This window comes from Chiloscyllium plagiosum, unplaced genomic scaffold (assembly GCF_037043375.1).
Source record: "Chiloscyllium plagiosum isolate Xiang-an unplaced genomic scaffold, Cpla_swu_hap1 HiC_scaffold_8, whole genome shotgun sequence".
Taxonomy (NCBI): Eukaryota; Metazoa; Chordata; class Chondrichthyes; order Orectolobiformes; family Hemiscylliidae; genus Chiloscyllium; species Chiloscyllium plagiosum.
This window is the reverse complement of record NW_028270146.1, coordinates 83,058,773-83,081,101: the sequence shown is the minus strand read 5'-3', so window position 1 is coordinate 83,081,101 and position 22,329 is coordinate 83,058,773. Positions and strand designations below refer to the sequence as shown.

Genomic DNA, 22,329 nt, shown 5'->3' with positions numbered 1-22,329 from the left:
TCAAATTAAGGCAATTAAAGGTTGAGTAATTTTACTTTGTTTCATTATGCTTGTGTGCTCACCAACAGTGCATGAGCTTTTGATCTAGATAAAAGACTTCTAGAAGCAAGAAAGCCCTAAGATTGCTGTGGAGATAATTACTGAGAGTTGAACTATATTCAAACGTTTTAAAAACAAAACATAAGCAAGCAGAGAGAGACTGAACCTGGAGGCTACCTAAAACAAGGTCTGCTGTATTTAGTCAAAACCTCAGTTCTGCATGTTTTCAGAATGAAAGAGTAAATTCTAGAGAAGTATATGAGGCCAAGTGGATCTTTAAAGACAGAAATCCAACTATATTAAGTCTACATGTGTTTGCTGGATTGTGACATGTGATGCATACCCTTGGAATCTGTATTGATAGGAACATCTGGCTTGTAAAGCCAGACCCAGAAATAAAAAGGAACTGCCTTCTAGGAGTATGATTATATTCAAAACCTTTGGGAGTAGAAGTAGGGAACTTCCCATTTATCAACATTATACTTCATCTGTCACACGTTTGCCCACTTCCTCAACTTGTTTAAATTCCAAGTCAAATTCTGATATCAAGTCAGATGCTAAAAATTATCCAATTTATCTGATATTCCTGTAACTGAGACCATTACATTATTGACCAAAATTTAACTGCAACAGCCATAAGTACTTTGGCTATCAGAGCAGATCAGAGACTAGGAGTCCTACAGTGGATAACTCACCTCCTGGTCCCCCAATTCTGTTTGCCACCTAGAAGATATGCAAGGAGTATGAGGAATACTGTCGACTTGTCTGGATGAATGAACCTTTAACAACACTCAAGGAGCTTGTCATCATTCAGGACAGCTTGCTTTATTATACCCTTATTACCACCTTAAACATTAATTTCCACAACCATCAAGATACACTGACAGAAAAATACATTGCAGCAATTTACCAACACCCCTTCAAAAATACCTTATGACTACCTTTGCCTAGAAGACAAAGGCAGCAGATATACTGGAACACTACCACCTGCAAGCTCCATTTTAATTCATGCAAAAATTTGATTTGGAACTATGATCTCAAAGTAATACCATTTATTATATATTCATTCTAAAATCTTTACAGAACCTGCTTTCAATTAAGAATTTTCTGCTGTGTATTGTTGCCAAACCAGAGACTGTAAATATGTCTTCAAAAGAAAATTAGAGAGCTTTTTGTAAAGACTTTAAAATGATATGAGAAATGATGAGAAATGTGGGTTTGACAAGGTAGCACATCGACAAAAACACTAACAGAACAATAAATGAGCCAAATTGCCCACTTCTATTCTGAAACTTAGTACAAGTTGAGCACCTGCACACTGAACCTGATATTTATTTCACACCGTCAAATGTGATTAAATCCCAGGTCAGCTTGTTATTTTAAATAGATTTTTGATATTAAAAAACATAGTTTTCAATCCAGTAATTTTGCATTAGAATTCTTCTGTTGTAAAACTTCATACCTTATTGATTTTGGTCCACTGCCTCCAAAGTTAGTAGGAGCTGACGCCATTTTGGTAAATGCTCTGTCAGTAAACACAAACTAAATTACTGAAGTGAATTTGGGAATGAGAAAACATTCATACCTATAGAATTCTGGAACTGATTAACACTTTTAAAAAGTTGAACAAATGCTGTAATCCTGGGTTAGGGAAGGTGCCCCATGAAATGAAAACGTCAATCCAATTTATTCTCACTTGCCACTTGTACTCTGATATAAGACTGAATAAATAACACATCTTTACAAACTTTTAAAGCAGAAGATCCTTGCTGAGCATTTCCACCCAAAATGAAACTACATAATTGTAGATTATTTGGAGTAGATATGGTATACTTTATTCTGCATCTAATAAATTGTTAGACGATTAATACATAAACTCAGCTAATGTCCTGGGGACCTGGGTCAAATCCTGCCGTATCACATGTTGGAAGTTGCATTCAATATTAATCTTGCTTTCATAATCAGTTGATTAATTTTTAGGTAGTTCTTTGATAATCTTGCTCTTTGCTCCAGATTTTAACATGAGTTTCTGATTTGAAACTTTTAAACACAAGGGGAATTTAACCAGTAAGGGTGTTTTTCTCTTGGAATTTAAGCTCAAGATTCACTTGGGCCATTTTCATACATAGCATTAAAATCTGTCTTAATTCCAGTATCTTCAATTGGCTACTTTTTCAAATAAAAAAAAACTGATCCAGGTATATATTCAAAACTGTAATACACATAATTTTAGCAAATGGTTCATGTTTGAAGTTTATTTTGTGGTTTACACAAATGTGTTGCTCGTAATTTGCTGTTCCTTTGGTACTTAAACTATTCTCAGTGTTCTTACTTACTTCCATCGTTTGATGTAATTCAAAGGAGCCAGATTGCACCCAGTATCAGACAGTGCTTTTTTGTATTGTTCTAGGTCAACCTGGTGGTATAAATAATTTAATTTAGGAGAAAGGAGATATATGATGAATTCTGAAATTCCAAAGGACTTGCTAATTTGCTTTACAAAATAAGCAAAAGATTATAGAATGTTGCAGGAAATAAACACTATTTTTTCACCCATGCTGTAACATTGGCCGACAAAATGTTACTAAATGATATTTTAGAACCAATTTTGCAGTGGAGAATGTGAAGGAGGTAAAACAAAATTTCAGAATAATTTCTCCCAGAATTTAATTGTTTTAGAGTTTCCATTGCTACCAAAGTGAACTTGCTTCCTCACACTAACCCCACCACCAGTCATGTGCATAGTTAGCCAACATTAACTGCCTGGGTTTGTGCATAACAAATATTTATGGGTTGGAGTCCTGGAGGAATTTTAATGTATGCTCAAATATACCTTTCAGTCTCTTCAAAGTCAATTTACAAATGTCGCCAAGCAAGGAGATATGGCTTGATTTACTTTAACAGCTACTTTGCTTTATGAAATATGCATCACAGTGCCACACAGTGACATGTCCATCCCTTTTGACAGTTCAGTACTCCCATCCATGACTAAGCTTCACAACTTAATCTCTGAACTAAAACATATTGTAAACCATAGAGGTTAGCATCCTGAAATTGGGTAGTCTGCAACTGAGCACTGATTAGCCTGTGCATGTAAAATAATGTAAGCCACAGAGGCTGGTAGCCTGTAAGTAAAGAAATGAAGCTATGAGCTGTAGATTCACTGTGTACAGATAGACAAGATGTGTATGTGTTCCTGGGCTGGTAAAGCTTGATGCTGGAAAAGGGTCAGCAAGTCAGGCAGTGTCTGAGGAGCAAGAAAGTCATCATTTCAGGCATCCATTCTGTCAAAGCACCTCATTATTGCATACATCTCAATCAACTCTCCCATCATCTCTCCTGTTCCAAGGAGAACAACTCCATCATATCCAATCTTTCCCCATAGCCATATTATCCCAAGTTCTGACATCCTCCTCATAAATGCGCTCTGTACCCTACTTTAATTACATTCTTTCAATGAGGTGACCAGAACTGCACATAACACACAGGTTGTGGCCTAAGTAATAATTTCTATTGTTCCAGTACTATTATCTTGTTTTTATATCCTATACCTCAGCCAATAAAGGATTCCACATGCCTTCTCAACCACCTTATTAATCTATCCTGATACCTTTGGGAATTTGTGGATATTCAATTGAAGGTGTCTCACTTCCTCCACATCTTTCAGCAGTCTCCCATTAATTGTGTATCCCTTTGCTTTGACTCCAATTGCAATTAAAGATTACATCAACAAAATTATCTTCATTAATCCTCTTTGTTACTCCCTTCAAAAATTCAAACCAAACAGATATGACCTTTCTCTATAAAATCCATCACTGATTAAGCTATTTTTCTAAGTGCCCTGTTATTTGGATAAAAATCATTGGACTAGTGATCTACCCACTTTCAAGGTTGCTTATCTTTTAAGTATTCCTCTCTCCCTATCAAATTCAACACATCACATTCTTCCTTCTTAACCATACTGTATCTGCATTGTCCTTTTTTGTAAAGACAGATCCAAGCATTCATTAGTAACCATCCCAATACCTTCCACCTCCACACAAAGGCTACCTTTTTGAACTTTTATGGGCCTTACTCTTTTCTAACATATAACTTTTGTTAATGTATTGCTAAAACATCTTTGGGTTCACCTTCATTTTGCTTACCAATATTCTTTCATGTCCTTTCTTTGTTTTCCTAACTTCAACACTCATTTTCTATAATCCTCGCAGCTTTATGTAGTATTAAGCTTTTTTTTCGGATTCATCTTACACTGTGACAGCAGGCCTGAGATGTGACTGCTGCTCCTAACCCCTTTTGGCCTATTTAATAAGTATGTTAAAAGTACCAATTATGATTATTACCACCAAGACACTCTCCCACTGTTAAGCTAAGACCTAAGGTAAATAAATGGGAACTACCCAAAGTCGCTGACTAAATCAGTACTACAGCCAGGTTAAGAGTATCTTGGGGAGCAGGGGAATTGTCCATTGGAATCTCAATTTCCTGCATATTTGCCAGAGAGGCCAGTGCACTAGGACTTCTGCAGCCCCCAAAGAGCAAATTGAGTCACATATCTGTGCTTTATGATCTGGAGGCCAGAAGATATGGGCCATTGTTATCTCTGGGCAAAGGGAAGAGATCATTAAGAGGTTATGTAATAATTCTCAACATGCAACCATAAAACATGTTCCAAAATATCCCAGCAATTACAATCCAAAAACAGCATTTTGGAGGTGTAGCCCACAATACAAATATTTTTCTTTCCCTCTACAAATTCATGCAATTTTTCACCATCAGCTCATCAAATTTGAACTTCAGCTTTCAATTTACCTTTCAATGTTACTTTTCTAAGCTCTTATTACTTAGGTAATTAAACATTTGTCTTGTACATTTAGCTTCATTTTGCAAATTTCCTCAAAATTAACCAATTTCATCCACTTTTCAGTTACAGCCTTTTCCTCTGAACCCATTTTGCAACCTCCAACTTAATCTTAAGACTTTATCTTGTATCTTGCTTTCTTTCTGCTCATTCATCAAGAAGGGGTACAACAGCAGAGGGGCTTTAACTTTTTTGGAAACAAATATAATATGGAGAATGTAATATGCCATGCTGAATGAGGACAGAAATTTATATACTTTCTTTAGGCAAGCTATCTTAGTGCTCATAAATTTTAATTATGCATTAAAGTAAATGTGAACATATCACTTAATATAGCTAAAGGGATATATAAAGCAATTATTCAAAATAATTTGGTTCCTCTGCAATGTGATTAATTTTGTTCAGTTTATAGTGATATGCCTTTATTTGGCATTGCTGTATCAGATTCAGAAACTTACATGATGTGGCTTCATTCATCCAAAAAATAAAGTATACAATTAGATTTAAAACAAACAAGGTTAGTAATGTTAAATATACATCTCAAATTTTCTATAGGTGAACATTATTGGTACTATGTAAAACATATGTAATCTGCTTTGAAAATTTTATTGCTGATGGATGGAAAACTGCTATCTTTACTGATTCTTTAATGAAATACAACTTACCAAAGTCAACTGCAATTACTTATGGGCGCATGGAAGGTTGCTTTATTTTATCGTGGTTGACATAAACTAAGTCATCCAATAATTTTATCTCACCAAATTTCTCCATTTCACTTTAAAAGAATACTGCATGCTAAGCAATGATGGTCCACTGGTACTTCCTACAGGCATTGTTCATGCCTAAAAACAAAGACTTATAATGCCGATGAACTAACTAATCTTTGGTGGCATTATAAAGAAGCATATATTGTCCAATTCCACAGCGCTGTTTAGTAAAAAAAAGATAGGAAATCAGGGGAGAAATCACTTGTTAAGGATGATGAAAATCCCCAAGACAGCTATCACAGTGAAACATGGCTCCTCACAAATGTGCAGAACTATGTTGGTTCTCGTTATGCCAAATACCAAAAGACATTGCATGTCCACAGACAGGTTGAATGTAGGGATTTTATTTAAATCTGGTGAAGCATTTTCTGCCTGCCCTTAATGCAGATAACATTCGCACTTTGGATTCAATAAATTGTGAATTCATGTCCTCCTCCAGTACGTGACCATCTGATATTTCAGCATAGTATTGAGGGGCATGGCATTGCCTGAGATGCTGTCTTTCTAATGAGAAGTTAAATTAAGTTCTCATCTCCCTGTTTGGATGGATAGGAGTACCTCACAGGAATATGCAAAGAATTACAAGGCCAAAACTTAACCCCCAACCATCACCATCAAACACAAATTAACTAGTTGCTCAACTAATTTACTGTATCTTTTAAAAACAGAAAATGTTGGAATTACTTACCAGATTTTGTATTGTTTAGTAGTCCATGTGGAACTCTGCTTGCACAAATTGGCTACCATATAATACCATTTAACAACAATACTGGATTTCAAAAGTCATTAATTGGTTGTGAAGCATGTTAGGGAGACTGATTTGTGAAAATGTGCTAATTAAATGCATGATTTTCCTTCTTCCTTGAAATTGCTATTTATCTCTGAAAAGTAATGCCTTGCAAGTGTTGAAGCTTAAGTCAACCAGTGGGAACCAAATATATTTTGAAAATTTCTTACAAACAATTTCAAGTGAACACAGTAAACATTATAATTTCCTCTAATTTTGAACATTTGGAACTTGTCCCACATGTGGGCAATACTGTTTCACATTTTTAACAGCCTTTGAAAACTATCCAACTGCAATTGGGTAGAAGTTATGGGAAATCTGACAGAGGTATTCAATGAAGGGTTTCTATTGTTTTAACAGCACTTTGCCTTCTTATATTGCAATGGGTTGAAACTTTTGCAGTTTCTGAACAATCAAATAGAACTGACCTCTGAAGGTGGCTGTGGTGAACTTATGTAGTAAATGATAAACAACCTCATTTTATCTTCAGGTGTACCTCCTACAAAAATAAGGGCAAAACATTTTTCAGCATAGAAGAATATCCATAATTATTTCATATTGCACATAAAAGGATTTGACTTTGCATTAGAAATAATTGCTTAAAAAGTAACTTTATTCTTCAGCATTTTACATTTAATATGGAATGTTAACTCCTCCCAGACTAATCAAACTTGAAGGTTACAATATGTAAACAAAAAAAGGATGCATTTCAGAATTCTTCATTAAACTCCCAGAAATATATTAGCAATTGCTGTATTTAATGGTACAGCTTGAAAGACATGCCAATGTCGGCTGGGCAATACAGTGGTGGTGTGCTCTGTAAAACCAACACTGGCTTTTCTGAATAAACAGTTTTCTCACTTATTGGCTTCCTTATATCAATAATGCTGCTGCAGGGAGACAAAGGTAAAAGCTCTAATGCACTTTATAAAATGCACCCTATAAAAAGGGTCCTTCTCCATCCTCTAACACATGCATATCCAGGAAGGATTGGGAAGACATTTACTGTTAATAATTTACACATATTTGAATCCTTTAATTATATAAACTAAAGTGTTGAGAATAATTGTTTACAACTGATTTAAAGGTTAATTTTTAATTTTAACAATTACCATCAGGATCAGAGATTATATCCAATAAAGACTTGTCTAGTGTGGACTTGCTCATCAATTTTTCTTCATATTCAAAATAAACATCCAACTTCCGAGCCTATCAGGAAAATTATTAACATTATTATCTTTAGAATTTACAGAAGATGTATTTACTTGCAAAATATCTAACTATTTACCAAATAAAGTTTACAAAAAATTAACTGCAAAATGGATAATGATAACATTAGGAAAGGAAGCTTTATGATTAAGCAGAATCACGTAAATGTTTTATCCAAAAGTACAATGCAGAATATGCGTTGATTAAATGTGTTGAATCCAGGAAAAGGAAATATTAGAAAACAAAATCAGATAAGAATACTGAAAGCTAGAGTGAAATTTTCATTAAGGGTTTCAAAGCATATACAAAGTTAGCACTGATATATGATATGTTTTATTCCTACTCAAAAAACAATTTATAGAAAATTAATTAAATTTCTGTCTGTAGTAAAACCTTTCACTGAGAATCTGTCAGATATAAGTCAAGGATATACAATGTAAACTGCAGCTAGAATCCAACCTGTGTAATTCAATCTGAATTCTTCCACCATTAAATTTCATTTCCTAGATCCGCAATGTCTCTGGTCAAATCCATCAGCCTTTGTGCAGTCTTGAACTGCCGAGTCTAGCTCAAATTGAACTTATTGTTGCTATTCAAACTTTTCATGGAAGAGACTTACAGCTATGAAAATAATCAAGCTTTGATTCTATCAGACTAATCTAGATTTTAAAAACACTGGCATTAGAAATGAAAGGAAACAGTTTTTCAAATGAATCACACCAGCAAGTTCTGTAATTGAGCATGTAAATATTTCAAGTAGACAGATTACCTAAAACATAAATCTATATAGAGGAACTCAACTTCAAGCTGTAAAACTCAAAAATAAAAAAAAGGGACTTCCACTATTCTGAAACAGAGTAGCATCAGAAAGTGACAGAAAGAATGGAAAATAATTGAGGTTTAGGAATGATAGTGTCTTGCCAAAAGGCCAAGAATAGATCAGCTTACTTAAGTAAACAAGTAACTCATCAGGGAACCTAAGGAAATCATTGTGTTTAGCCTGGACTGTACACAATACTTTAAACAGTATCAGATGCTGTTGGCTTATGATGTGATAGATTTTCTCACAAACAATATTTTGTTGGATTGACTTGTAACCAAAGTCAGTCCATGATTAAGAAGAGTTGAAGAAACAGTCAAAAGTAATTCCAATAATATGGATGCAGATAATGCACTTAACAAGATAAAATGTCTCAACGCATTTTGCAGGAGCATTAGAAGTCTACCTTTATTGTCAATGCCACTGCTAGGCGGTGTAGTAACCATGCATTCCTGTAAATACAGCTTTGCAGTCAAACTCCAGGGAATCAGTTCAGTCAAATCAACAGATATTACAGAATGACAGAATTGACTGTCAGTGTGTGATTTTATTAAGCTTTCAGCATTGTACTGCTAAAACGTCCATTCAAAAGATGCTCCTGAAATAAATTAGACAACTGGCACACTCAAAGACCCAAAACGGCAAACTGTGCACCAAGGGGTATGGTCAGAAGTGAAGGGGAGTGGGCCACAGCCAAAGGTCAATAAGACTATGCCACGAGAGAGAAGCTTGAAGGCTCTTTTGCAGCAGTGTACCATCCTTGCTGCTGTCTCTGTAGGCACTGGCATCTGGTGGCCATCAGGCATGGGCAACACACACTCTCGCACTGTGAATCAAAATTTGACCCAAAGTTACAAAGGAATATTAGGAAAATTACTAAAACCTTAATCAAAAGGCCATCCTAAAAGAGAAAAGAGGAGTAGATAAGGAGATGGTTTAGGAAAGGAATTCCACAGCTTTCAGCCTAAGAAATTGAAGGCATAGGTACCAGTCATACAGCAATTAAAATCACAAGGAGCCGGATTTAGAAGAGTACCTCGTATCTTATTTTGACCAGAGAGGATGTGTGTTACGGGGCTGGATAGGGAAAGAAGTAGTCATGGAAGGATAGTAAGAGGCCATCAGATTGCCACAAGCTCGGGAGTTAGCTTTGTTCTCTGCAGTAAAAAAAACGTTAAAGCCAGAAGAAAACCAATTTTATTTATCTTTCAGCAGTTTTACATATTTATTAATTTTTATGGGATGTGGGCGTTGCTAGCTCGCCGGCATTTATTGCCTCATTGCCCTTGAGAGAAGGTGGTGGTGAGCGGCTGTCTTCAACCACTGCAACTCACCTCCTGTGGGATGACCCACAATGCCACTAGTGAGAAATTCCAGAATTTTGACCCAGTGACAGTGAAGGCACGGCAATATATTTCCAAGTTAGGATGGTGTCTGGCTTGGAGGGAACCTTGAAGATAATGGTGTTCCCATATATTTGCTGTCCTTGTCCTTGTGGGTTTGATTAGATTAGATTAGATTACACAGTGTGGAAACAGGCCCTTCGGCCCAACAAGTCCACACCGACCCGCCGAAGCGCAACCCACCCATACCCCTACATTTACCCCTTATTACCTAACACTAAGGGCAATTTAGCATGGCCAATTCACCTAACCTGCACATCTTTGGACTGTGGGAGGAAACCGGAGCACCCGGAGGAAACCCACGCAGACACTGGGAGAACGTGCAAACTCCACACAGTCAGTCGCCTGAGTCGGGAATTGAACCCGGGTCTCTGGCGCTGTGAGGCAGCAGTGCTAACCACTGTGCCACTGTGCCGCCCACAAGGTGCAGTCTTGATGAATTTCTGCATTGCATCTTGTAGATAGTACACACTGCTGCTACTGAGTGTTGGTGATAGAGAGAATGGATGCTTGTCGATGTGGTGCCAATAAAGCGGGCTGCTTTGTCCTGGGTGGTGTCAAGCTTCTTGAGTGTTGTTAGTGCTACACTCATCCAGGAAAGTGGGGAATATTCAATCACACTCCTGACTCGTGCCTTGGAGATGGTGGACAGGCTTTGCGGAGTCAGGAGATGAGTTAGTCACCGCAGTATTCCTAGCCTTTGTGGGGTGTCTGCATTTACGTGGTGAGTCCTGTTGAGTTTTTGATCAATGATAACTCCCAGGATGTTGTTAGTGGGGGATTCAGTGATGGTAACACCATTGAATGTCAAGGAGCAGAGGTTAGATTATCTCTTATTGGTGATGGTCATAGCCTGGCATTTCTGTGGCATGCATGTTACTTGCCACTTGTCAGCCCAAGCCTGGATATTGTCCAAAAGGACTTGCTGAATTTGGACGTGGACTGCTTCTGTGTCTGAGGAGTCACAAATGGTGCTGAACATTGTGCAATCATCAGCAAACATCCCTACTTCTAAGCTTATCATGGAAGGTCAGTGATGAAGCAGCTGAAGATGGTTGGGTCCAGTACACTACCCTGAGAAACTTCGCAGAGATGTTATGGAGCCTGAGATGACTGACTTTCAACAAGCACGACGATTTTTCTATGTGCCAGGTATGACTAACCATTGGAAAGCTTGCACCCTGATATCTATTGAATTTTGCTAGCGCTCCTTGATGCCACACATGGTTGAATGCAGCTTTGATGTCGTGAGCTGTTACTCTCATCTCATCTCTGGAATTCAGCTCTTTCGGCCATGTTTGAACCAAGGCTGTAATGAGGTCACGAACTGAATGGCTCTGGCAGAACCCACAGAGCGACACTGGGCAGGTTATTGCTGATGATTGATATGTTACACTGATGGAGGCAGTAATTGGCTGGGTTGGATTTGTCATGCTTTTTGTGTACAGGACATACCTGGGTATTTTCCAACATTGTCAGGTAGATATTAGCTTGGCGAAGGGAGCTGCAGGTTCTGGAGTACAAGTCTTCAGTACTATTGCCAGAATGCTATCAGGGCCCTTAGCCTTTGCAGTATTCAGCGCCTCCAACTGTTCCTTGACATTACGTGCAGTGAATTGAATTTGCTGAAGGCTGGGGACCACTGGAGGAGGTCGAGATGGATCATCTACTCAGCACTGCTGGCTGAAGATTGCTGCAAAAGCTTCAGCCTTATCTTTTGCATTGATGTGCTGGACTCTTCCATCTTAGAGGATGAGGATATTTGTGGATCCTCTTCCTCAAGTGAGGTGTTTAATAATCCACCACCATTCACACCAGAATGTGGTAGAATGGCTGAGGTTGGATCTGATCTATTGGCTGTGGGATCACTTACTGCTTTGCTGTTTGGCGTGCAGATAGTCCTGTTTGGTGGCTTCTCCAGGTTGACATCGCATCTTCAGGTTTGCCTAGTGCTGCCCCTGGCATTCCCTCCTGCATTGTCGATTGAACCAGGGTTAATCTCCTGTCTTGATGGTAATGGTTGAGTGGGGGCTATGCTGGGCCATAAGGTTCCAGATTGTGATGGAGTATTATTCTGCTGCAGTTGATGGCCCACAGCGCCTCATGGATACCCATTCTGGAGTTGCTAGATCCATTCCAAGTCTGTCCCATTTAGCATGGTGATAGTATCACACAACACTTTGGAGGTTATTCTCAATGTAAAGGTGGGACTTCATCTCTACGAGGATTGTGCCGTGGCGACTCTTACTGATACTGTCATAGACAGATGCAGCTGCAGCTGGCAGATGGCTGAGGATGAGGTCAAGTGTGTTTTTCCCTCTTGCTGGTTTCCTCACCACTTGCTGTAGACCCAATCTAACAGCTCTGTCCTTTAGGAACCGACCAGCTCGATCAGTAGTACTGCTGCTGAGTCACTCTTGGTGGTGGGCATTGAAATCCCCAACCCAGAGTACATTTTGTGCCCTTGCCATCCTCACTGCTTCCTCCAAATATTGTTCAATGTGAAGGAGTCCCACTCCATCAGCCGAGGGAGAATGGTGTGTGGTAACCAGCAGGAGGTTTCCTTGTTCATGTTTAACCTGAAGCCATGAGACTTCATGGGATCCAGAGTCAATGTTGAGGACTTCCAGGGCAACTCCCTCCCATCTGTATATTACTGTGCTGCCACCTCTGCTGGGTCTGTCCTGCCGGTGAACAGGTCATATCCAGGAATAGTGATGGTGGTGTCTGGGACGTTGTCTGTAAGGTATGATTCTATAAGTATGACTATGTCAGGCTATTACTTGACAAGTTTGTTTAACAGCTCTCCCGATGTTTGTGCTAGCCCCCCAGATGTTAGTGAGGAGGACTCTGCAGGGTAAACAGGGCTGTTCCTGCTGTTGTCTTTTCTGGTGCCTAGGTTGATGCCAGATGATCTGTCCAATTTCATTTCTTTGACACTTTGTAGCGATTGGTACAATTGAATGGCTTGCTAGGCCATTTCAGAAGACAACTGAGAGTCAATCACATTGCTGTGGGTCTGGAATCACATGTAGGCCAGATCAAGTAAGGAATTCATTTTTAAAAAATGAATTCAATGTCCATCATCTGCCATGGCAGTATTCAAACCTGGGTCTGCAGAATATTATCTGGGTGTCTGGATTAAAAGTCTAACAATAATATTACTAGGCCATCGCCGTTCCCAGTTGTTGTAAGTTGTGACTGTAAATTAGTAAATCAGAGACCTAATGCAAGTGTGAACCAGTTACCCTGCGCCTCCTGCAAACAACTGAAAGCATCCAGAGAAGCAGTGTTCTGATCAACAGAAAAGTCATGTCAGAAACTCTGTGAGCAGGGACAACTGACCTGCTTTCCAAGTCTTCCCCTCCTCCACATTTTCGGGGGGTTGGGGGGGGGGGGGGGGGGGGAATGTTGTGTGTGTGTCTGTATAGAGGGAGAGCATATAAAGGGGATAGAGTTTTAACTAGCAGAGTTAAAGGTTCACAATTGTTTACCTGCAACTATAGTATGTTTATTTCTAATAGATAATAAGTTCACGTTCAATACAGAGACCTGGGTCATTGGATCCAAAAGTCAGGTAACTGAGGAATTATGTGATACATTTTTAAAAAATCTATGACTTTTGTGATTATCCCAAAAATAGTTAAATCTAGAGGTAATGTGGATGAGATTTGCAGCATCAGAGGTTGAGGCAGGGGTAGAGATGGGCAATGATACAAAGGTGGAAAGGGGCATTCTTGGTCATATACAGATATGTGTTTGGCAAGTTTATCTCATTGCCTTGGCTGAGATCAGTTAAACATGCACAAATTAAGGATGTGATTGTGCAATCTCATCTACATGATTTAATATCACACCAATGAGTTATGGGGAAATCACTAGAAAAATTTAGAAGTTTGGTTTTATCCCTAATTTGATTATAGAATTCAGTTATTTGTTGTAATTTTCTCCTCCTGCCTAAAGTTCATTTACCCCAGACAAACAAAATTAACATCTTTCTTTATCCTTACCTTATTTTTACTCTATTAGGAAGGGACTATTAACTAGCATATATATTAAAAAAAATCCTGGCGTGCCGATTTCTTTCCTTGCATATACAAGGAGAAAACACTTCAACAGAGTAAGAAATCACTCACTGACCAATTTCTATTTCTTTGCACAAATCATTAACAGCTGCAAAACAGGGTCTTCTAAGGAAAAAATAATGGCACCATCATTAAGAATGCCAAATTTTATTTCTGTAACATCACCCAACTGTTCCCTGCCTCAGCACTTCTGCTGAAGTTCTCATTCATGTCATTGTTACCAGTAGATTATTCACTTTTGGCTAGCTCCCATGTTCCATTTTTCATAAATTTGAGGTCATCCACATTTGTACTACCTGTACTTAATTTTCATTTGGCTTTATTTCACCAATCACCTCTAAGCAACTGACATACAATGGCTCCCAATTAAGCAACAAATACAAACTTTTCAGTCTTGATTGCAATCCCCTTCAAGGTGTTGCTTGGTTCCTACCTCTGCAATTTCGTCCAGCCCTACAATAGTCAGAGTTATTGGTATACCTCCAGTTTGGCTTCTTAAACATCTCTGATTTTAAGCACTCCCCCACTGACAGCCATTCCTTTAGCTGACAAAGCAATAAACTCTGGGTTTATTTAAACTTAATCATTATTAAACTTCCGTCTCCGTACACTTTCTTTCCTTGTTTAAAATATTCTTCAAGCCCTGTTTTTAACCTAACTTTTAGCAATCTGCTTCAATATTGTCTCATCGTGTTCAGAATCAAAATTTGTTTGATAACGCTCCTGGGAAATGCCTTGGAAAATGTTACTGCTTGAGTGGCACTATATAGGTACTAGTTGTTGTTCTCAATATCTTCAGAAAAATGGGCCAGTTTCATTTGCCATACAACTGGAAGACATTCCCAGATTTCCAAAAATATTTCCAAATCCTTTATGTCAAATTAACTGTCAAGATCCCAAGAACATGATTTATTTCTGGTTTCCTTTTGATACAATGATCAATAAATGATCCAAGACAATGCCTGGGGACTGTCTGCACTCCAAAGACTACAGTTGCATTAATCACTTCACAGGAATTATCCTCTGTTTTCATCTGAAAATGACAATGCTTGGTCATATCAGTTGGTGAGATTTGTTGATGTTAGGCATAGCTTTTAGAATGACATATGGATTGACAAATCTCATTAAATCAGAGGACAGGGAAGAAAATGTAGATTACAGATAATCATGGCAGCAGCAACAAAAACTTCACTGGCTTAGATTGAAGATTGTGTAGGTTGCTCAGGAGACAAGGGAGGATAATAAGGAAACGGCATACAGTATTATGTTATATTAATCATTCAGGAATTCTATATCTCCATGAAGTGCAAACAAAACTGTCATCTATTAAAGTAAGCTTTAGCAGATTGAACTTTAATGGATGAAGATTCCCATTTTAAAAATCTGAACTGCTGACAGAACCAGGACATTGGTAATATGACAGTGTTTTAATTCATTCTGGTTCATTCTCCAGAAAAATGTACACCCAGTTCTCTTTAGCATGGAACATAGTCTACGTCGTTTTGAGATTCAGAATTTCATACACTACAGATCACTGCATATCTATTAAAAGGATTTAATTACTCAATCAAGTTTTATAGCAAAACAGTTACAGGAAATTTCCTGTTCACCTCAGTGGGAGGTCCCGAGATGGTGACCATTCTGATTTTACAAACTGTTGACTGACCTAACATTTCAAGCAGGGGCAGAAAAAAAAATGCAGTTACTTCATACAAACAGATTAGATGTCAAAATTAGAGAAAATGTAAATGCAATAAATATTTTACCTTAATGTGCTCTAAAACAGCTGTTGCCACATTTGTATGAAGATCAATGAGTCTTTTCTTCTGTAGCAGTTCAGGGAGAGAGCTTCAAGAGAGACAGATATTACACTGACAGAGCATATTGTACTTTCTGAAAAAAAGCAAATCTTCTAAAAAAGATTTAACAAGCTTTACAGAAATTCATGTATACAGAGGAACTTTGATTATCTGAAGGACACGGGCGGGAAGTATTCCGTTTGGTTAATCGAATGCCAGATAATCAAATGCTGGATAACATAGTGTAGCCAAGCATCGGGACCTTGCTATCTTGCCAGATAATCTGAAATTCGGATAATCTAATGCTAGGTATTAGAGGTTCCTCTAATATTGCATTTGTGGGTGCACTAATTTGAAGATCTTCTTGATGGAATTTTAATTTACTTAATTTCTGAAAGGAGGCATTATACAATTTACATCATTTAAACAAGATGCATTTGTTTTTAATTAAAATAATACAAACAAAACAACAAGAGACTGGATTGCTGTACACAACCTATTTGGTTATGTAGAAATAATGGTTATCATGCCTCTATCAGTTGTCCATCAAAATATTTATTTATTTTACAAAAGCATGTAAGGCGTTGACATAGGATGTTGAAGAAAATAGAGTGAGACAGAGAGAAAAAGAAATAAATTTTCAAAAGCCTTTTAGTCATATAATGCCTTTTCTTGTCTCAGAACTGTCTCCAAGTCCAGCGATTTAGCTTCTGCAGTGCAGTGACTTATAAATTCTAGTAAATGTTTGACAAAGGTAATGGGACTGAGGAATGCAGAACAAATCTCTTACGGAAACAACAATAATGTATATAATGTTTTCTGACTGGCAAGAGGACAACAAATGAAATGTTGAAAAAATATATAACTATCATTATAATTAACGAAGATGAAATATTTACAACATAAATAGTAGCTATTAAAAAATCTCATTTTCAAAGAGTGGAGGGATTTATCCATTAAATTGTGTGCTTGAATAGATGAATCTGAGGAACCAACTAAAGTTCTCCAATCAACTGAGGTAATTCAGAAATACCAACTTAAGTAATTCTTCCACTGTTTTGTGTCTTCGAAGTAATATTAATAATGAAAAGATCACCTCTGTAACAGGTAAATATATAGCAACTAACATAATACAACATCTATGGTGCTTCACAGGAGAGTTATAAATCAAAATGTCACACCAAACCCATGGAGTTCAGGTAAAATATTAGCACAACTACAGCACTGGTTAACAAAAGGAAGCAAAGAGTAAAATGGGTATTGTTAAGATGACAGGTGTAGTGTTACAAAAATCATTGCTAGGACCAACTAGCCACAAACTTACCTATGATTTTGAGAAAGAAACAGCATCAAATCTAAGTTGCCTGACAATATAAAGTTCGGTGTGAATGTATACTGTGAAGACAACGTTACTTGAATAAATCTCTTTATAGCCATTTTAAGTGACTGGATAACAGGTTTTAGATGGAGTACAATGTGGGGATGTGTGAAGTAATCCACTTTGGTTGTAAAGACACAGTAACAAAAAGGGTGAAACCGGTGAAAGTTGATGTCAATGATTTGGATGCACGCAGACAAGAAAAAAGTTAGCATGCTGGTACAGGAAACAATTAAGAAACAAGATGCCATGTTAGCCTTTATTGTAAGATATTTTGAGCACAGAATAAGGAAGCCTTGCTATAATTATATAAAGCAGAGAGGCATCACACCTGGAATACAATGCAGTTTTGATCTCCATATTTAAGGAAGAAGAACAGTTCAGTAAAGTTTCATTAAACTGTATGTGGGATGAAAGGACTGTCCTAAAACAAGAGGCTGATTCAAATAGGAAAATATTGCCTGATATTTAGAAGAATGAAAAGTGATCTGGTTGAATTATGGAAGTTTACAGCCAGTTCCATGTGTGGCTCAGTGGGTTTCACCACTAGCTGCTGAGTTTAGATTCAAATCCTTCACGAGAAACATGAGATTTATATTATGGAGTGCTGACCATTAAAGTTCCTATTGACCTTGATAGAGAGATAACTAGACCTGTGGCACTAATTTGCAAGAAAAACAATCAAGTTTTTTCCACTGTCTAATTTTTAGGTTGATACTTGCCTAATATTTAGGGCCTTCATTTGTGCCTGAATAGTGAAGGTATAGAAATCCATTGTGCAGCCCCAGTGAAGGGTTGATTCCTACTGATCTTGTTCATTCTCATTGCTGATTTAGCACAGACTTGATGGGCCTGGAGGCCTCCTCCTGTGCTATAGCAATCAATGATTATGGAGTATTTTGATAAGGCAGACTCTGCAATGTTGTTTCACCTAGTTGTCTAGCCTTAGAACAAAGAGTTGATCATTTAAGTTAAAAATCACACAACACCAGGTTACAGTCCAACAGGTTTAATTGGAAGCACACTAGCTTTCGGAGCGTTGCTCCTTCATCAGGTGATAGTGACGCTATCACCTGGTGAAGGAGCAACGCTCCAAAAGGTAGTGTGCTTCCAATTAAACCTGTTGGACTGTAACCTGGTGTTGTGTGATTTTAACTTTGTACACCCCAGTCCAATACCAGCATCTCCAAATCTTGATCATTTAAAACTCCTTCATTCAAAGAACTGAATATTTGGAATTTTCTACATAGAATATAATGCATAATGCACCATCTAAGGCACAAACAGATTTTTGTTTTGTCTCTGAGGGGATCAAAGGATATGGTGAGCAGCTAGGAAAATAGAATTGAAGCCAATTATCAGCCATGATCGTACTGAAAGACAGAAAATACATGAGGTGCTGTATGGTCTACCCTTGCCCTTAAGTAATTCTTCAACGAGAGAATTTTGATGGTATTTGGCGTCACTAGTTGGGTCAGCATGATTGCCCATTCCTAATTGCCCTAGAGAAGCAGGTAGTGAGCTGCCTCTGGAACAGTGGCACACTTGATGTGTAGTGAAATCCCAAATACTGTTAGGAAGGAAGTTCCAGGATTTTGACTCAGCGATAATGCAGCAATGGTAACACAGTTCCAAATCAGGATGATGTGTGGCCTACAGTGGTGCTATCACCTTTGTTTGTGCAGTTGGTAGAGGCCACAAGTTTTGAAGATGCTTTCAAAGGAACCTTGATAAGCTACTGTAGTCAGGTGAAGCATTGATGAGGTTAGTGTGATTCTTCAATATTTGGACTTCTGCCACTCTATTGAAATGTTGCAATTCTTTTCAGCCTTTAATTCTCTGTCAAAATTCTTTTGCATCTATCACTGTGAATCAGCTATGAAAGGAGTCAAAGTTGAAGGTTGTGAACATCATGCCAATCAAGCAGACTGCTTTGCTTGCGATAGTGTCAAGCATTTTGAGTGCTGTTGGAGCTGCACCCATCTAGGCAAGTGGAGAGTACTGCATTGCACTCCTCAACTAGAGAGACAGGAGGGAATTCTCTACAGAATTCCCAGCCTCTGATCTGCGCTCATTGCCACAATGATTAAACGGCTGGTTCAGTTCAGTGTCTGGTCAACAAGCACCATCCCCCGCCCCTCCCCCTGACCCCCATATTGTTGGTGGAGGATTCAGGAAGGGTAACAATGTTATTGAATGTTAATGGTTTATATTTTCGCTCTTTAAAGGTAGTCATTGCCTGGCACTTATGTAGTACAGATGTTTTTTGGCATTATCAGCACAAACCGTGCCTTTATCAAGGTCTTGCTGAAATTGGAAACAATCTGAGGAGTTGACGAACATTCCCATTTCTGACCTTATGACGGAACGAAGATCATTGACGAAGCAGCCAAAGACAGTTATGCCTAGGGCTCAACCCAGAGGAACTCAGACAATGATGCCCTATAATCCCAATGGCACAATCATCTTCCTTTCTACTGGGTATGACTCCAACCAGATGAGAGTCGTGTGTGGTCAAAATCACCTTAATGTCAAGGTTAATCATACTCATCGCACAACAGTTTAGCTCTATTGTTCACATTTGGATTGTAATGATATCAGGAGCTAAGTGGCCCTGATGGAACTCAACTTAGCATCAGTGAGCAGGTCATTGTTTTTCAAAGTTAAAAATCACACAATACTAGATTACAGTCCAACAGGTTTAATTGGAAGCACTAGCTTTCGGAGTGCTGCTCCTTCATCAGGTGGTTGTGGAGTACACAAGTGGAAGACACAGAATTTATAGCAAAAGTTTACAGTGTGATGTAACTGAAATTATACATTGAAAATATCTTGATTGTTTGTTAAGTCTTTCATCTGTTAGAATGACGATGTTAGTTTCACTTCTTTCATATGTAAATCATAAAACTCTTTTTAAATTTTTATGATTTACATATGAGAGAAGTGAAACTAACACGGTCATTCTAACAGATGAGAGACTTAACAAACAATCAAGGTATTTTTCAATGTATAATTTCAGATACATCACACTGTAAGCTTTTGCTACAAATTCTGTGTCTTACAATCGTGTACTCCACAACCACCTGATGAAGGAGCAGTGCTCAAAAAGCTAGTGCTTCCAATTAAACCTATTGGACTATAACCTGGTGTTGGGTGATTTTTAACTTTGTACACCCCAGTCCAACACCGGCATCTCCAAATCATTGTTTTTCAATTGCTACTTTACAGCACTAAACTCCAGTCTATTCATTTCTGTCAGAAATAGAATTAATTTTTCAACTTCAGAACTTTACCACTAAAGAGGTGAAATGTTAAAGAGAAAAATAAGCATGTGGCGGGAGGTGTCAGAAGAACATTATGTTTAGAGGTGCTTTACTGTTTTATGGAAAAGTAACAATAATTTTTATTACTTTTGAAGAAGGTGCATTTTATTAAGCAAGATTTGTGACTTGGGTGTCATCCTAACATGTCTGAGGGAGTGAGTCTAAGTATTATGATTCATTCGTCAGAATTCAGAATAAGATTATGCTTTGCAATTTTATCTGCAAACTTAAGGTAACTGAAGGAATTCATATGGCCTATTTTAAAGGAGTCTTTTGACAGTAAATGTGGGTGGGTTGATTGTTACAAATCAAACAAAGGTTTATTTACTAGGAAGAGGTTACAAAATATTATTACATGATGACCAGGATAGCAGTCCTGAGCTTACAGTAGGTAGACTGAGTTTTGCAAAGCCCTAGAGAAGTGTTGAAGGTACTGGGTTATAAACAGCTATGCTATAAACTACCGATTTACTTACAAGATGAAAGGGAGTTAGGATCAAGGATGGCTAATTAGCATTTCTACCTAGATACATCAAAATGTGTTTCACATTGCTTTGGGCAAGAAGACAGAAGCAGCCATTTTTGAGATCAGGTTGCAGAGTTCGTGCCAAATAAATGAATAACAAAGACATTGCTGTGGCCATGGGCAAAAAGAAACTGCTCGGCATGGTCAGATGTGAGAGGAAGACCAATCACCAGTCAGAGATATATCCTGAGGATTCTGGAAAATTCATCCTGATGTGTCCAGAGGAGGAACAGCCATCAAACGGTTACACTGCTGGTGGCAGATTTAAGAAACCTTTCAAAAATTGCTTAAATTATCTAGAGACAGTCATTAAAGTTACGACTTGGTGAAACAAAAAGAATAGAATACTCAACAAAAGCTGGGGGCATGTGTGGAATGTATATGTAAAGATGGCAATTTGTTACTAGCATCAAAGCAAAATGTTCCTTTCTGCAGTTTAGAAGTTGCCAAAATAATTAGTTAAGAGTATTATATTTGTCACAGGAAACATCTCCAAAATGTGAAATGTCATTCTTTCAGCTTGCAACTAGAAGTTCGAATATCATTTTAAGGAGGATCAGTCAGTCCAGAGATTGTAATACATGGCAAACAATAGGGCTGAACTTCAGCTAGTCATGCAATAAATCTAAAGCATCAGGTCAATGTACCACAATCTGGTTTAAAGTCATGACTCCCTGTTGGACTTTAATGCAACAACACTGAGACCAAAAAATATTTCCCTTCCAATCCACATTTCTGGCAAATATTTATCCTTCTTACTCTTTGAATACTTTTCATCTATCTGGGCACTAAAACCTACAATAGCATGTTAAATTAAAAAAAACATGCTTCAAAAGGCAAAGTATGTATGCACACTTACATTTCACATTGATGCTTACCTGACTGCTGATGTAAGTTTGGCAGTATTATCAGAAAGCATGCTAATAGCACCATCATCCTCTCCCTCTAGCCCCTGTGAACCAAGAAACACAAACACAGTCAGAATCAGGATTTTGGTAGCAATTTCGATCTGCTAAAATAGACTGAAGCTCAGGAAATTTCTTAAACAGTCATCAACGATGAACCTTTTGTTAAGTTGTGCGGTTAAATGTTGTTGGGCCGAATGGCCTGTTTCACACTGTAAGTAATCTAAGTAAATAGATAATTGCTTTATTGAACTTGTTGGCATGTGTTGAGTTGTGATGATAGGTCAAAGAAAACAAGCAAACCTACTTCATATCTGATATAAACAATCATTAAAATAAAAATAAGGTATAAAATATAAAAAGATTGCACAATTGTGAACACTTCAGTATAAAATAATTTAAACATTGCCAAATAGAGGTTACCTTT

General features: G+C 37.8%; 1 protein-coding gene across 3 annotated transcripts in view; it reads right to left on the bottom strand.

Annotated features, from left to right (window-relative positions):
• scfd1 (sec1 family domain containing 1) overlaps nt 1-22,329 on the bottom strand; it is a 160,810-nt gene that overhangs the window by 67,479 nt on the left and 71,002 nt on the right. For all 3 annotated transcript variants that reach the window (XM_043698046.2, XM_087990041.1, XM_087990040.1), the window contains exons 13-18: nt 21,876-21,949; nt 15,738-15,819; nt 7,567-7,663; nt 6,883-6,953; nt 2,376-2,455; nt 1,502-1,564 (exon numbers count right to left, since the gene is read on the bottom strand). In XM_043698046.2, coding sequence (XP_043553981.1) covers nt 1,502-1,564; nt 2,376-2,455; nt 6,883-6,953; nt 7,567-7,663; nt 15,738-15,819; nt 21,876-21,949 — 467 coding nt within the window. The remainder of the gene's footprint in view (nt 1-1,501; nt 1,565-2,375; nt 2,456-6,882; nt 6,954-7,566; nt 7,664-15,737; nt 15,820-21,875; nt 21,950-22,329) is intronic.